Genomic DNA, 16,298 nt, shown 5'->3' with positions numbered 1-16,298 from the left:
AAGGACCCCTGGAGTCGCTGGCACGTCTTGGTGTCGGCGTCCGTCTGGCTGGTCCTGCCGAGGAGAACTGCAAGGATACGGGGTGGCAGTACACGCTGTACTCGCAGACTCCATGTGGGAGTACAGATGTGACTTTTCACTCTGTATCCCTCCGTAGAACCTGTAAAGGAACGACGCACGACGAGGTAGATATGGGTCTAATGAAAGACCCGTGTCCACCTCCTACTGACACTAAGCTAAACTGAGGAAATTGGTGCCGGTCGGTGGGGTGTATACTGCGGAGGAGGAGCTAACATTTTTTTGTGCATAGTGTCAGCCTCCTAGTGGCAGCAAAGCATACACCCATGGTCTCTGTGTCCCCCAATAAGGCGAACGAGAAATTGTAGATTCACTCTGAAGGCATCAAAACTATGAATGAACACATGTGTAATTATATAATCAACAAAATAGTGTGAAACAACTGAAAATATGTCTTATATTTTAGGTTCTTCAAAGTAGCCACCTTTTGCTTTGATTACTGCTTTGCACACTCTTGGCATTCTCTTGATGAGCTTCAAGAGGTAGTCATTGGAAATGGTTTTCACTTTACAGGTGTGCCCTGTCAGGTTTAATAAGTGGGATTTCTTGCCTTATAAATGGGGTTGGGACTTCTGAATAGCCAAGTGAATCCAATGGATATTGAGGCCCTGAAGCAGCTTAACCGTGCCCGAGACCCTCAGGAAGCATGAATAGGGCGTCTGACCTACAGAGGGGTGCAGTCTTCGAGACAAACTTTCTGAGAGCCTTCACTATATCCAGGGTGTGAGGAGCTAATCAATCCCGATGTGCTGGAAAAAAAAAAAAAAAAGAGAAATGTCCTCGTTAAGGCGGGAAGATGAGACCACCTTGAACAAAAAAGTACGGAGACGGTTCGATGACCACCTTGTCCTGGTGGAAAATCAGGAAAGGAACTCGACAGGACAGAGTGGCCAGCTCCGAGACTTGCCCACCGCGACAAGAAAAAGCGACTTTCCGAGATGGAACTGGCAACGAGACGTCCTGAAACGGTTCGAAAGGGGTCTGCTGAAGAGCACCCAGGACCAAAGTAAGGTCCCCAGGCCTCTGATGGCACTCTATAGGGGGGGGAGTAACACGTGGGAGACCCCCTGAAGGAAAGCCCTCACTCGCAGATTGGAAGCAATCCTGCGCTGGAATAAAATGGATCAAGGCCGAGATCTGGCCTTTGAGAGAGCTGGGCGCCAAGCCTGATTCAAGACCAGTAAGGAGAAAAAAAAAAGCCAAAATGGAAGGAACAGAGAAGACACGAGAAAGTCCGCAGTCCCTATACCAAGCAAAAAAGGTTATCACGTGCGGGGATAGATGCTAGCTGATGCAGGCTTACAAACACTAATCATGGTGGGAAACCCCTGATGAGAGAATCCAGCTTGAGACGTTAAACACAGGGCCCCTGAGAGCTCATGACAAATCTGACGTGAGCAGAACTGAACAATCCGGCAGTCGCAGTGGGACATCAGCGACGATCTGCACCAACTCTGCATACCACGCCCAACGTGGCCAAACCGGGGCGACTAGGATTACTGTAGTCCCTTCCGCCTTGATCTTCCTGATGACCATCGGAAGGAAAGAAAGCGGGAAAAACACACACGGAAGACGAAACTGATGCCACGGTGCATCCACCTCGATGGTCTTGGGATCCCGCGACCGAGCTCTGAAGTGGAATATCTTGGCCTTCAATCTTGAAGTCATCAGAACCACGTCCAGAGTCCTTAAATGAGTACAGATCTGTCGAAAGAACTCCAGATGAAGTTCCCACTGTCACAAGGCAAGACTTTGACGGTTAGGCCGGGATCACACTACCGTGTGTGATGCGAGAAACTCACACGAGTATCTTGCATCAACACCTGGTGCTACTGCAGGTACTCAGGACCGGAGCTGCGGCTGCACAGAAATACATGCAGCCACAGCTCCGGTCCTGAGAGCCGGCGGCAGTGCCGGGTGTTGATGCGAGATACTCGTGCGAGTTTCTCAGATCACACACGGTAGTGTGATACCAGCCTTAGGAAAAAAAAAACAACTGCCGCCCAATTTTTCACACCTGGGATATGCACTGCTGATAATACTGAGTGGTTCCTCTCAGCCCAACGGAGAATATGGGCTACCTCGCGCATGGCCACCCTGATGCGGGTACACCTTTGATGATTGATATATGCCACAGCCGTGGCTTTGTCCGATTGAAATTGGATCGGAGATAATGCAACTGCTGCAGAGCTAGCCGGATCATCAGGGGGCTCGACACTTGAGATGACCAGCGCCCCTGAGCAGCGTGGTGACTAAGGACTGCTCCCTATACAAGGAGACTGACGTCGGTAGTCACCACTAGACATAGAATTGGGAGAAAGGATTGCCCCTGGATGAGAAGACCTCAGTCCCCACCTGAGAGGCTGCCTGACCTGCAGGGGCAAGGACACCGGTGGTCGAGAGAGAACTGGTTCCTGTCCCAAGCCGCCAGAAGAGCCAGCTGCAGGGGACGGAGATGCAGCGGAGCGAAGAGAACCGCTTCCATCATTCTACCCAGTGCGAAAGGGTGTAGAACGAATTCGGTGAACGAATCGGTGCGCAAGGACCAAAACGGATTTTGCAGATAAAACGGACGCTGGTATAGAAATTTGCTCCTTCCCTACAGTATCCAAGACGAGCAAATTCAGGTTTTCTCCAAATGAACGGCCATTCTGGAAAGGAAGAGATAAGAGTTTTTGGACGACGAGTCAGTTTTCCACTCTCTAAGCCATAAAGCCCTTTGATGGCATTTGCTGCTGATAATGCAACGCAGCTAGCCGCATCCAAAGAGGGGTGCAGGAGACCATTGTTTTAGCTACCCACACCGCAGCAAATGATGGATAGAGTGCTGAACCCGAGGTCACTGCCAGGCGAGATATTAGCGGATCCACAGCAGGAAATTCAGCCCAATCTTTCTGCAGATCAGCTGAAAAAAAGGCGTGCCTCGCCTCAAGAGGCTTCTGACCTGTAAGGCATTTATTCGATCATTCCCTGTGCTGACTAACTATAACCCGGACCTCTGGGTGGATGGCAAATATCATGACGGAGAGCGAGAAAGCATAGCTCACGGACACCAAGTCACGTGATTGCTCGGGGAAACTACTAAGGATCCGTTTTCTAGACGCCTGTACGTTTCTAGAATACTGGCTGCCCCTGCTAGCCGATGACTCCCGTGTAGGAGAGGATCCATATATATCAGTCCTGCTAACACTCCGATGCACCGAGGAATCACGGAGAAATTCAATCTTTTTGGCCAGAGAAGCCATGGTTTGCTACAGTGACGAAGCCCACTCAGGGGAACTAGGTACACTGGGATCGGTGGCGGCGGAGGGCTCCTGAGCACATTTGGGTTCACGGCTTTGCAAAGTAAAGAAGACTAATAGTCTTATTAGACTGGGACATGGTGTCATGGCACCTTTAAGACCGGGGAATACTACAGGGGGATACTGCAGGGGAAGGGAGCAGCGCCTCCTTACCCGGGTCCTGATGTTCCTGGAGTCCACATTGGATTAGCGCTATGAGTCGCCAGGGTCAACGCAGCTGCCGCCTGCGGGATGTCCCGGGTCAAGGCTCTTACCCAGGTCCTGTCCCGCAAATTCATTGTGCCCCTTTAAAAACACCACCGGTGTTGCCTGACGCTGCATCATATGCAAAGCCGTCGCCCCTCTGTAAGTCGGCCGGGTGGAGCAGGACCAAGATGGCCACCAGGAGTTGGAGGCGGTAAAGTCTCGCAGTGAGCGAGAGGCGCCAGTTCAGGGGGGGGGGATGGGTTCAGTGCGTGCTGCTGAGGCCCCAGATCCCGCCCCGCAGTGTGTTATGATGTATTCACACTGCAGGACTGGGGCCTCCGCAACACGCAGGCACGATAGCCTGTCAGTTCCCAGGCAGCGCGCACTGCGCATGCCCAAGAACTGCTGACAGCGCAGGCGTCCGCAGGCATGTAACACCAACAGCAACACTAGAGGAGGCGGCGCACAGACGCTACAGGGAGATGATGGATGGCTGGGAGGCAGCTGATAGAGGGGAACACACCATACCTATGGGACTCTATACATGTATGGGGAGCTAGTTATAAAAGTGAATATTTCAGCGTTACTGGGGACCAGAAACAGAAGAGCCACCTTCATAGAGTGCAGCCTTAGTGCTGCTGAAAGTGGCTCTTTTACTTAAAAACGCCCTGGGGGGGTGACAGGGTCCCTTTAAAGTTTATGACAGCATTTAGTGTTTTTGGGTAGGAACATGGCACATCTAGTAATGCTGCAAATCTGTTAGATTATGAGGGGGGGGGGGATCCTGTGTACAGCATCCTCTTTAGGTTAACCCACAGATTTCCATTTAGATTGAGGTCTGAGCTTTGGCAAAACCATTCTTAAGCTGATTTGGAGGCATGCCTAAGGTTGTTTTGCAGAAAGGTGAAATTTCTTGTCATTTTCATCTTTTTAGCAGAGGCCTGAAGGTTGTTTTTTTTCTTTTTTGCAAAATTAACTGATATTTTGAACTCTTCATGTTCCCATCCACCTTGACAGCCTCAAAAAGAATAACACTATCTCTGCCATGCTTCACTGTGGGCATGTTTTTTTTTTGTTGATACGCAGTGTTGCCTTTGCACCAAATATAGCTTCAAATTGTGTGCAAAAAGTAAAACCTTGGTTTCATCCTTTGTCATGCAGTGTGAAGGATATGTGCCCTCCTCCACTGACACCAAGGTTAAACTGATTGTCTCAGTGTCCAGAAGCAAGAATAGCCATAATAGAAGGAGATCATTTTTTATCTTGTTCTTAGTGTCAACACCTACACCCTTTGGTTTTACTCAGTCACCCAAAAAATTTTTAATTTTATATGAAACACAAATTGCAAAATTTCCTAAATATCTTCTACTTGCCACAGGTGAAGCTGGTCCTGGCCATGACAACTGTCCTGCAGCGGCATATTGGATTTTCCAGCAATACTGTAATTTTCATCATAGGCTAGTAGCAGCTTGGACTAATGGGGGGGGGGGAGAATCTCCAGACCCTACAGCAACACTAATTCATAGTGAAACACTGGAGGTAAACAGAGCATAACGCTAACAAAAAGCTTACATTTTCTCTGGTGATATTATTGATAATCATACCTAGTCTGGGGTCCAGAACCCTGAGTCTGTACAAGAAGCACAGGGGTCATGTCCCGGCTGTTACCGCTCTGTGAGAACACTGACTTTGTTCCTGCTTGGCTGATTCTGGCAACAGTCTGCAAGAAAAGGTAGGAATGAGCATTAACCCAAAAGGGGCAAGAAATACATAATAAGGTGTCGTCATTTATATTTAGATGCAATACAGACCTTTTTAGCAGAAGTTCCAGAAGATGGCACATCAAGGACGCAGGAGGAATTATACGTTTGTAAGTATGACCCATCACCAGGGCTAGGAGTTTCTAGTGGTAAAATTCCAAAACTGGCAAGATAATAGAATTATCAAGTAAACAGGTAGTGTGGAATACACTATAGGTGAAAGCAAGTAAAAAAAAAAAAACGACAAACACTTTACCTGGGTGTGAGCGGGCTCAAAGCTGTTGGCCCCCCTAACAGGCTGCGCCCACTCTTTGGTTTGTTCTGAGCCTGTTTCACCAAGATAGAGGAACCTGTCCCCAAAGGTAATAAGTCTGGGGAGATAACTGCAGGGTCTATGTACGACATTGAGGAGTCCGAGTTCAAGGAGTATTTTATATTGGAGGATTCCAGATTTAATCTATTAAGTTCCTTTAAAGAGACAGAAATATGGCAATTATTTAAAGAGATTGTCCACTCCACTCTATGTGACTGCAGACTTCTGAATCCTTACAGCGTATACACACACACACACACACACACACATTGCATGCGGTCAAGATTCTCTGGTATTGTTGCGCTACACGTACAGTTGTGAGGAAAAGTGTTTTTCCCCTTCTGGATTTCCTAGTCTTTTGCATGTTTGTCAGACAAAGTAAATACAACATGCAGTTTTTAAATCAAGGTTTCTATTCTTAAGGGAAAAAGAAATCCAAACCTACAAGGCCCTGTCTGAAAAACTGACTGCCCCCATTAAAACAAAATATCTGTGCTTTATCACATTTTTGGGAAGCAGAGTTCAAATTCCCTAGCCACACCCAGGCTTTATTATTTCCACTGCTGTTCTCAATCAAGAAAATCACTTAAAATAGGACCTGCCTGACAAAGTGAAGTAAACCAAAGGAACTGGTAAAGCTAGACATCATGCCACAATCCAAAGAAATTCTGTAACAAATGAGAAACAAAGTAATTGAGGTCGATTAGCCTGGAAAGGGTTATAAAGCTATTTCTAAAGCTTTGGGACTCCAGCGAACCATAGTGAGAACAATTATCCACAAATGGCGAAAACAAAGAACAGTGGTGAACCTTCCCAGGAGTGGCTGGCAGACCAAAATTACCAAGAGCGCAGCGACCACTCATCTAAGATCATAAAAGACCCCACAACATCCAAAGAACTGCAGGCTTCACTTATCTTAGTTAAGGTCAGTGTTCATGACTTCACCATAAGAAAGACTGGGCAAAAATGGGCTGCATGGCAGAGTTCCAAGACAAAAACCACTGCTGAGCAGAGGTGGGTCGACACCTGGATGTTCGGGTCCGGCCAAACAGCTACAAAAATTTCAGGAAGAAGAACAGTACCTGGACCCGATTCACTTTAATGGGGGGCCCAAACATCCAGTGTTTGCCACTCTTGTCATATGCATGACAGTGCGGCAAACACCGGTCCTGATCTGTGGCAAAATCATTACAGCCGGTCAGACAGCCGTGGTTCTCATGCTGTCAAAAGACAGCTTGAGCCAGCAGATGTGATAGGTGGAATAAAGTTTATCTCCAGTCACTGGTGCCAGCTGATGGGACTACTGCTCCCATCAGCCGCCGCCTGCCGCCGCTAATAACAGTGAGAGCAGGAGAGGTTGATGGGTGTATTCATCAGTCGATGCCTGTGCTGTAATATAAAAAAAAAATAAAATAAAAATAACCCGACGTAGGTTCCCCTGTATTTTTGATAACCAGCCAGGCAAAACTCACAGCTGGGGCTGCAAACCTCAGCTGTCAGCTTCAACAAGGCTGGTTATCAAGAATAGAGGGGTGGCCACGCCGTATTTTTAATTATTTAAAAAAAAAAAAAAAGTTTTGACAACCAGCAGACAGCTGGGGCTGGTATTCTCAAGCTGGTAGGGGGCCATGGATATTGCCAATGGAAACATTCTTTTTTTTCACACTCCAAGGCTAAAAGCAAAAAAAAAAAAAAAAAATTCCCAAACAATACCAGAATTGAAAGTAATCCCCTGGAATCCACAGCGACCCCGAGAATGGTGCTGAGAAACCTAAGAATGAGGCTCTGCGAAGCTCAGACAATGAAGGGGAGTGGTGGTTGAGCAAGCACACCAACCATTAAAGGGAATCTGTCACCGGAAGTTGGCGGGCTATGTAAATGCCCTGTGTCCGGTCCGATGGGCGGTGTTTCTTCTTTTTTCCTCCACCGGCGCAGTAATGATTTTCGGCTTTGCCTGAGCGAACTATGGAGGAGAAATGCTCAGCTACTTACCGGTAGCGGTGTTTTTCAGGAGCCCATGACAGCACCACGAGAGAGGGGATCCACCCTTCAGGGACAGGAAACCTACAGACATAAAAAGGGCGGCCCTCTCACCCGCTTCAGTTGGATTACAGAGCATGAGAGGACCTCCCTGGTTAGTAGCAATTCATATATGCACAAACTAAATATACTTAACTCCCGTGACAAATTTTTAACCAAAAGTAAAGGTGCTGATCCAAGACGTGAAAGCAGAGGGAGGGAATGTGAAGGTGCTGTCATGGGCTCCTGAAAAACACCGCTACCGGTAAGTAGCTGAGCATTTATTCAGTCGCCATGACAGCACCACGAGAGAATTACAGAGATGAGGAGAGCTCTAGGGAGGGATAGCTGCCTCAAGCACCTTTCTCCCGAACGTGAGGTCGGCGGACCCACCTAACTAAGTGTATTCGTGGCTAGACCCATCTCCAACCCCCTCTGAAGAAATTCCAGAATCTGATCAATTCTGATTCTCTGACCGACTTCTGCTCCTGACACTGCCAAAAACCTTTTCCAGATTCTAGTATAGATATTTGTTGTGGAGACTTTCCTACTTTTTAGGAGGGTATTGACTAGCCCCCGGGAAAACCCTCTCCCCCTTAGCAGCTCCCCCTCAAACTCCATGCCGCTAGATGTAAGTTGGAGACTCGTGGGTGGTATACTGGACCCTGGGATAGAAGGTCCGGGAGCTTGGGGAGAATCCATGGCTGGGACACAGACATCTTACTCAGCCAAGGAAACCATGTCCTCCTGGGCCAGAATGGGGCTATCAAGATAACACTGGCCCTGTCCTCTCGGATTTTCCTTAGCACCATTGCAATCAGATTCAGAGGGGGGAAGGCATATGGCAGGCCGAAGCTCCACCGAACCAGGAAAGCGTCCACCGCGTACGGGTCTTCTCTGGGATCCAGAGAGCAGAACAGATGGAGTTGACTGTTCTTTCTGCTGGCGAACAAGTCTATCTCTGGAAGCCCCCACCTGTGTACAATCTGTCCGAAGATGGCCTTTTTTAGTGTCCAGTCTCCCTCTGTTTGAGCCTGTTGCGACTTAAGAAGTCGGCTGTTAGATTTTGTTTTCCCTTTATGTGTAGAGCTGTGAGGGATAGGAGGTGCAGCTCGGCGATCTGGAAAATACGATTTGCTACATCCATTAAGGGCCTGGACCGGGTTCCCCCCTGGTGGTTAATGTAGGCTACAGTTACCTGGTTGTCTGAAAATAGTCTGATGTGTTCGCCCTGTAAGGACACAAGGAAAGCATTTACCGCCCGCTCTACTGCTAGCAGTTCTTTAAGGTTAGAGGAGAAACTTTGTTTGGAGGGAGACCACACTCCCTGGACCCAGTTGCTCCCCATATGGGCCCCCCAACCCCTGGGGCTAGCATCCGTGGTTAGAATTTGGGAGATACGGTTAATCCAAGGAACACCTCTACGCAGATTCGAACTTCGGGACCACCAGTGAAGGGAATGAATAGTAACGTTAGATAAGGTGACTCTAGCCTCGAGGCAACCCTCCAGCCGAGGGGTGTTGTGTAAGATGTCCCACTGTAGGGTTCTTGTGTGGAATTGTGCCCAGAGAACTGCTGTGATGCATGCCGTAAGAGAGCCTAAAAGTGACATAGCCCCTCTAAGGGTAACTGATGGATTATCTATTACCCTACGTATCTGATGCTGGGTTTTCAGAACTTTAGACTCTGGTAACCGACACTCCTGTAAACCAGAGTCTATGGTAAGGCCTAGGAACTGTTGTATTTTCGTGGGTCGTAGTCATGATTTTTTAAAGTTAATGATCCGACCCAGATCTTGGAGGCTGGCTATTACCTTCCCTAATTGGGTGGCACAATGAGACTCAGAGTTCCCCACAATGAGGAGATCATCTAGATAGGGAATTACTAGCATGTCCTGCTCGTGCTGATGGGCCATGACCTCCGCCATTAATTTTGTAAAGACCTGGGGTGCCACTGCCACTCCAAAGGGAAGTGCTGCATACTGAAAATGGCTTATCTCTCCCCCCAGAGAGATGGCTACCCTTAGGAATTGCTGATGATCTGCATGTATCGGGATATGATAATAGGCGTCTTTAAGGTCTAGGACTACCATAAAAGCACCCACCGAACAGTAGTTTAATCGCTGATTTTACAGACTCCATTTTGAAAGAATAGATTTTAATAAATTTATTAAGGCCTTTGAGATTGATTATGGTGCAATAAGAGCCATCCGGCTTCTTGACTAGAAAGAGGGGGGAATAAAACCCCTTACCTCTTTGTAGCTCAGGAACTCTAACCAATACACCTTTCCGGAGAAGATCGTAGATCTCTGCCTCCAGTGCCTTCTGCTCTGTGGACGAAGAACGGATGGGAGTTAGGATAAACTTGTCACCCGGAGTCTGCTGGAACTCAAATCTTAGTCCTGTTCTTATGATGCTCCGGATCCAAGGACTATTGGAGATACGCGACCAGGCCGGGTAGAAGGACAGCAAACTTCCTCCCACCTGGTCCGAGAGTCATTTGGGCTCGTTACGGTCTCGAGGGGTGTTAAACATATACCCCCTACCTCTTCTCCTGGCATCATATCTGGGTCCTTCTCTGGAAGATCTCCTTCGATCAAACCACCTTCTGTAAGAGTCTCTTCTGAAAGGCGGTCTACCTAAATATGGGAAGCGTTTCTTGCCATCGCCTGCCTTTTCCAGCAGTTCGTCCAGAACTTTGCCAAACTTTGCCTTTTGAGGTCCATGCCGTCAGACTCTACACCCCCTTCTCCATGCGAGTGGCGGTGGTGTATCGTCCTCCCGGCCCCTCCCATCAGTTCCTGGATCATTTTGCCACTTGGCTTCCACATTTTCTCTCCTGTGACATCCCTACCCTCATCATGGGAGATTTCAACATCCCCATTGCTCTTCCCCTCTCACCATCTGCTACTCACCTTTTATCTCTAACCTCCTCGTTTGGCCTTTCGCAGCTTACTAATTCTCCAACGCATGAAGACGGAAACTCCCTCGACTTGGTCTTCTCTCGGCTTTGTGCAGTGGATGATTTTGCAAACTCCCCTCTCCCGCTCTCTGACCACAATCTTCTTTCATTCTCTATCAAGAACTGCCAGGCTGCTCAGGTCACCCCCACTGTCCAGACTTATAGAAACATACAGGCCATTAACACCCAGAAACTTATGCAGAACTTGCAGTCTTCATTGGCCCCTATCTCCTCCCTCTCATGTCCTGATTCTGCATTGAAGCATTACAATGAAACACTTCAAACTGCCCTGGATGAATTTGCACCCCCTATAAATAGAACACCACAACGCAGACGGCGACAACCCTGGCACACGGTGCAAACACGTTTCCTGCAGCGGTGCTCCAGGTGCGCCGAACGTCTGTGGAGAAAATCCAATCTACCCGAAGATTTCATCCATTTTAAGTTTATGCTTAGAACATACAACACTGCCCTTCACCTCTCCAAACAAACCTATTTCAACACCCTCATCACCTCACTGTCCAATAACCCGAAACGTCTCTTTGACACTTTTCATTCTCTACTCAATCCAAGAGTACAGGCCACAACCACGGAGCTCCGAGCTGACGATCTGGCCAATTACTTCAAAGAAAAAATTGACCAGATCCGACAGGAAATTATCTCCCAATCACCTCATACCATGCACTGTCCTCCCTCCCCCACTGCATCTAACTCACTCTCTGATTTTGAACCAGTCACAGAAGAAGAAGTAAGCAGGCTCCTTGCATCTTCTCGCCCAACTACTTGCACCAGTGACCCATTTCCGTCACAGCTCCTCCAGTCCCTTTCCCCTGCTGTCACCCCTCACCTAACTAAAATATTTAACCTCTCTCTCTCTCTTCTGGTATTTTTCCCTCCTCATTTAAGCATGCCATCATACATCCACTACTTAAAAAACCATCCCTCGACCAAAACTGTGCCGCTAACTATAGACCTGTCTCTAATCTTCCCTTCATCTCTAAACTCCTGGAACGCCTGGTCCACTCCCGTCTTATCCGCTATCTCTCAGAAAACTCTTCTCGACCCTCTCCAATCCGGTTTCCGCTCTTTACACTCCACTGAAACTGCCCTCACTAAAGTCTCTAATGATCTGCTAACAGCTAAATCAAATGGTCACTACTCCATGCTAATTCTCTTGGATCTCTCTGCAGCATTCGACACTGTGGATCATCAGCTCCTCCTCACTATGCTCCGCTCCATTGGCCTCAAGGATACCGTTCTCTCCTGGTTCTCCTCCTATCTCTCCGACCGCTCCTTTACTGTATCTTTTGCCGGTTCCTCCTCCTCTCATCTTCCCCTTACTGTTGGGGTCCCCCAAGGATCGGTTCTAGGCCCCCTCCTCTTCTCCTTGTACACTGCCCCTATTGGTCAAACAATCAGTAGATTTGGTTTCCAGTACCATCTCTATGCTGATGACACCCAATTATACGCTTCTTCTCCTGACATCACGCCAGCCTTTCTAGAAAACACCGGCGATTGTCTAAACGCTGTGTCTAATATCATGTCCTCACTATATCTGAAACTGAACCTGTCAAAGACTGAACTCCTGGTGTTTCCTCCCTCTACTAATGTACCTATACCCGACATTGCCATTTCTGTGTGTGGTTCCACTATTACTCCCCAGCAACAGGCCCGCTGTCTTGGGGTCATACTTGATTCCAAGCTTTCCTTTGCCCCCCACATTCGATCACTGGCTCGCTCTTGTCATCTGCACCTCAAAAACATTTCTAGAATTCGACCTTTTCTTACCTTTGAGTCTGCAAAAACTCTTACTGTTTCTCTTATTCATTCTCGTCTCGACTATTGTAACTCTCTTCTAATCGGTCTCCCTCTTACCAAACTCTCCCCTCTCCAATCTGTCTTGAATGCTGCAGCCAGGATCATATTCCTCACCAATCGTTACACCGATGCCTCTACCTTGTGCCAGTCATTACACTGGCTACCCATCCACTCCAGAATTCAGTATAAACTTATTACCCTCACTCACAAAGCCCTCCATGGCTCAGCACCACCCTACATCTCCTCCCTTGTTTCAGTATACCACCCTACCCGCGCCCTCCGTTCTGCTGATGACCTGAGGTTAGCATCCTCAATAGTCAGAACCTCCCACTCCCGTCTCCAAGACTTTACACGTGCCGCGCCAATTCTTTGGAATGCACTTCCCAGGTCAATACGATTAGTCCCCAATCCCCACAATTTTAAGCGTGTCCTGAAAACGCATTTATTCAGACTGGCCTATCGCCTCAACACATTAACCTAATCTATCCCTGTGTGGCAGAGCCAAAAGTCTTACCATAACCAGGTTCCCCGCATCATTCTCCCACATGCTTTATGCATCCATTAGCCCTCTGTGTCCGTACTGTCACACACCTAACATTATGGCTGGTCCATACAATCAGGGCAACTGTTACCACCCACCTTTCGTGTCTACCTCTTTCCTCATAGACTGTAAGCTTGCGAGCAGGGCCCTCACTCCTCTTGGTATTTGCTATAATCTACTGTATGTGATTATTGTTATGCTGTAATGTCTATTGTCTGTACAAATCCCCTCTGAAATGTAAAGTGCTGCGGAATATGTCGGCGCTATAAAAATAAAATTTATTATTATATTGCCAAACAAGTAAATCCCTTCACACGGGATGCCACATAATTTAGATCTGGCCTGCATATCACCTGGCCAACACTTAAGCCCCAAGGCCCTGTGGGCAGTATTGGAGAGGGCCGCGGATCTGGCTGCTAATTTCACAGAATCCGCCGAAGCATCAGAGAGGAAGGCCGCTGCTCCCTGAGCTGTAGAGAGGGAGGAAAGAATGTCTTGTCTTGGGACCTTATTCCTAATCTGTTCTTCCAGCTGGTCTAACCAAACCGTTAAGGATCTGGCGGTGCATGTGGCCGCAATTGCTGGCCAAAGGGCTCCAGCTGACGTCTCCCAGGTTCCCTTGAGGAACGCGTCCGCCTTCCTATCCAGGGGGTCTTTAAGGCTGTGTGCACACGGTGCGGATTCATCCGCGCGGATTTACCTGCGGATTGCTCTGCGGTTTTGCCCTGCGGTTTTTCATCTCCTCAATGGAGGAGATGGCAAACCGCAGGAGAATCCGCAGAAAGAATTGACATGTCAATTCTTTCTGCGGATTGAAAACCGCAGATAATCCGCGCGGAAAAATCTGCACCGTCTGCACTGCGGTTTTTGATTCCCATAGGGAATCATGGTACTGTACACCGCAGCAGAAACTGCTGCGGGTCCGCAGCGGCCAAAACCGCTGCGGAATCGCAGCAAAATCCGCAGCGTGTGCACACAGCCTTAAGCTACCCAGATCCTCAAAGGGAAGGGAAGTCTTTTTGCAAGCCTTTGCTATAGCGGCGTCCAGTTTTGGGGCTTTGTCCCATGATGCTGAATCTGTCTCTTCGAATGGATACCTTCTTTTAAAGGCCGGAGGTAGGGAGCCCTTCCTCTCAGGTTTTTCCATTCTCTTGTGATAAGAGCACTGACTATCTATTAGAGGAAATGACCTTCGATTTTTTCGGTCCAAACCCCGAAACAGAGTCCTGAACTGACTTCTCTGCTGGGGTTACCTCAATACCCAATGTAGTATTTACCGCTTTTACCAGATGATTGACCTGCTCCAGTGGGAAACAGGAACGTCCGGATCTGGTTTCAGATGACGAGGAAGATGATGATGGTGAATCTGATCTTAGCTCCTGTGAGTCACTGTCGGAGACTAGGACCAGTGATCTAGGGGACCTTCCCCTAGATTTTGCCGGAGATAGGGATCTAACTGAACCCCTGACTTCCTGCCTATCTCCCTTATACTGGAGGAAAAGTCAGCCGTCTCTTCCGAGACCAGGCGGTTAACACAGGGTCTACAGAGTTTTCTTCCCTGACCGTCCGGGAGGGGGATTCCGCACTCGGCACCCTGTGTTTGCTTTTCCCCGAACACTTTTTCCCCTGGCAGAATGGGAGAGAGGGAACATAAGGGGAACAGATCATCACCCACTGTACTTTCTCGTGGCTCACTTACTCTGGCTTACGACAGCGCAGTACCGGGTTCTGCGGGGGGGGTCCATCGGAGCGGCCAAACTCTTACGGCTCGTGGATTTCTCAGGTCTCGCCTTCTGAGTAGACCTTTGTTTCTCAGAACGGCTGCTGCTGCTGCTGCTAGAATGCTGCTCCGGTTTCTCTGAAGACTGAGGCTGCGTCTCCTCCAGAGGCTCTGGCTGTTCCTGCGACACCATTATGGGCTGATACAGGGACAGAAGCAGCTCTCCCCATGACCGAAGCCCTCAAATAGCCATGGCACCGCCCCCTCTGGGGCTCGAAGGTGCCTTCCACCAGCACCGAGTATCTTTCTTTTTGCGTCCCAGCATCCCCTTCCCCGACCGCACCCCCAGCGAGACGCCCCCCTGCCCAGCCGGCGCACGCCCCCAGGACGCCGTACATGTGCTCGCCGCCGCCCGACCCCCCAGAGGTGCGCACCTGTGACGCCAGGGCCGCGGCCTGTAGCGCGCGACCAGCGCGTCCAGGCCGCGTCCGCACGCCCTCGGCCGCCCCCTGAAGCGGAAGTAGGCGACGGCAACGGCGCGGACGTACCCAGGCCCGCGCTTCACCGAGCAGGAATTACAGCGCCCGCCCGGGCCCGGCTGAGCAGAAAGAGGGAGCCAGCCTCTCACCCGGTACCGGCGCTGGCTCTCCTGTAGTGGACGCTCCCCCTGGAGGCCACCTACAGTTACATCGCCTGCACCGACAGTTCCCCTGCCGTGCGGCGCTTCCATGGCCCTGGTCAGGCCGAGGCAGGGGACCCCCGATACCTGAGTCGGCCGCCAGGCCTGGGACTTCCATGCCAGCTTACGGTATGTCTGCAGGGATCCCCTGTCAGGGACAGGAAATCAACTGAAGCGGGAGAGAGGGCCGCCCTTTTTATGTCTGTAGGTTTCCTGTCCCTGAAGGGCGGATCCCCTCTCTCGTGGTGCTGTCATGGCGACTGAATAACAACTCTAATTCTGGAAAAGATCGCGGTCGGGGGTCACAGATGGGGTGGAGGAGAAAAAAAAAAAAAAAAAGAAAGAAAGAAGAAATACCGTCCATCGGACCGGACACAGGGCATTTACATAGCCCGCCAACTTCCGGTAACAGATTCCCTTTAATTCGAGACAGGGCCCTGTCCTGGCCCCAGCGTTGTTCAACATTTTTATAAAAGACCTAGATGAGGAAACTGAAGGTAAACTAATCAAATTTGCAGTCAATGCAAAACTGCAAAGCTAGGAGGGATAGCTAACACTAGAGAAGACAGAAAGGATTCTGAAGGATCTAGAGAAGCTTGAACGGCAGTGACTAACAGAATGGTATTTAACATACATAAATGCAAAATTCTACATCTGGGCAAGAAAAATGAAAATTATATCTACAGAATAGGAAAAATAGAACTAAGCAACAGCAGTGTGAAAAAGACTTGGGTATACTAATGGATCACAGACTGAATATGAGTCAACAGTGTGATGCAGCAGCGCAAAAAAAAAAAAAAAAAAAAAAAAAAAGGCAAACAGTTCTAGGATTTATTAAGAGAAACAGAGTCTAGATCACATGAAGTAATTATCCCCCTTCACTCTACCCTTGGTCAGGTCTCATCTGGAATACTGTGTTCA

General features: G+C 48.9%; 1 protein-coding gene across 4 annotated transcripts in view; it reads right to left on the bottom strand.

The window, feature by feature from the left end:
- CDC27 (cell division cycle 27) overlaps nt 1–16,298 on the bottom strand; it is an 84,989-nt gene that overhangs the window by 45,027 nt on the left and 23,664 nt on the right. For all 4 annotated transcript variants that reach the window (XM_073582372.1, XM_073582373.1, XM_073582374.1 and 1 more), the window contains exons 7-9: nt 5,583–5,794; nt 5,378–5,489; nt 5,171–5,286 (exon numbers count right to left, since the gene is read on the bottom strand). In XM_073582372.1, coding sequence (XP_073438473.1) covers nt 5,171–5,286; nt 5,378–5,489; nt 5,583–5,794 — 440 coding nt within the window. The remainder of the gene's footprint in view (nt 1–5,170; nt 5,287–5,377; nt 5,490–5,582; nt 5,795–16,298) is intronic.

Source organism: Dendrobates tinctorius, unplaced genomic scaffold, assembly GCF_039654945.1.
Source record: "Dendrobates tinctorius isolate UK_male_01 unplaced genomic scaffold, ASM3965494v1 ptg000071l, whole genome shotgun sequence".
In the NCBI taxonomy this organism is placed as follows: domain Eukaryota; kingdom Metazoa; phylum Chordata; class Amphibia; order Anura; family Dendrobatidae; genus Dendrobates; species Dendrobates tinctorius.
The sequence above is the reverse complement of the archived record's forward strand: the minus strand, read 5'-3'. Positions and strand labels throughout refer to the sequence as shown.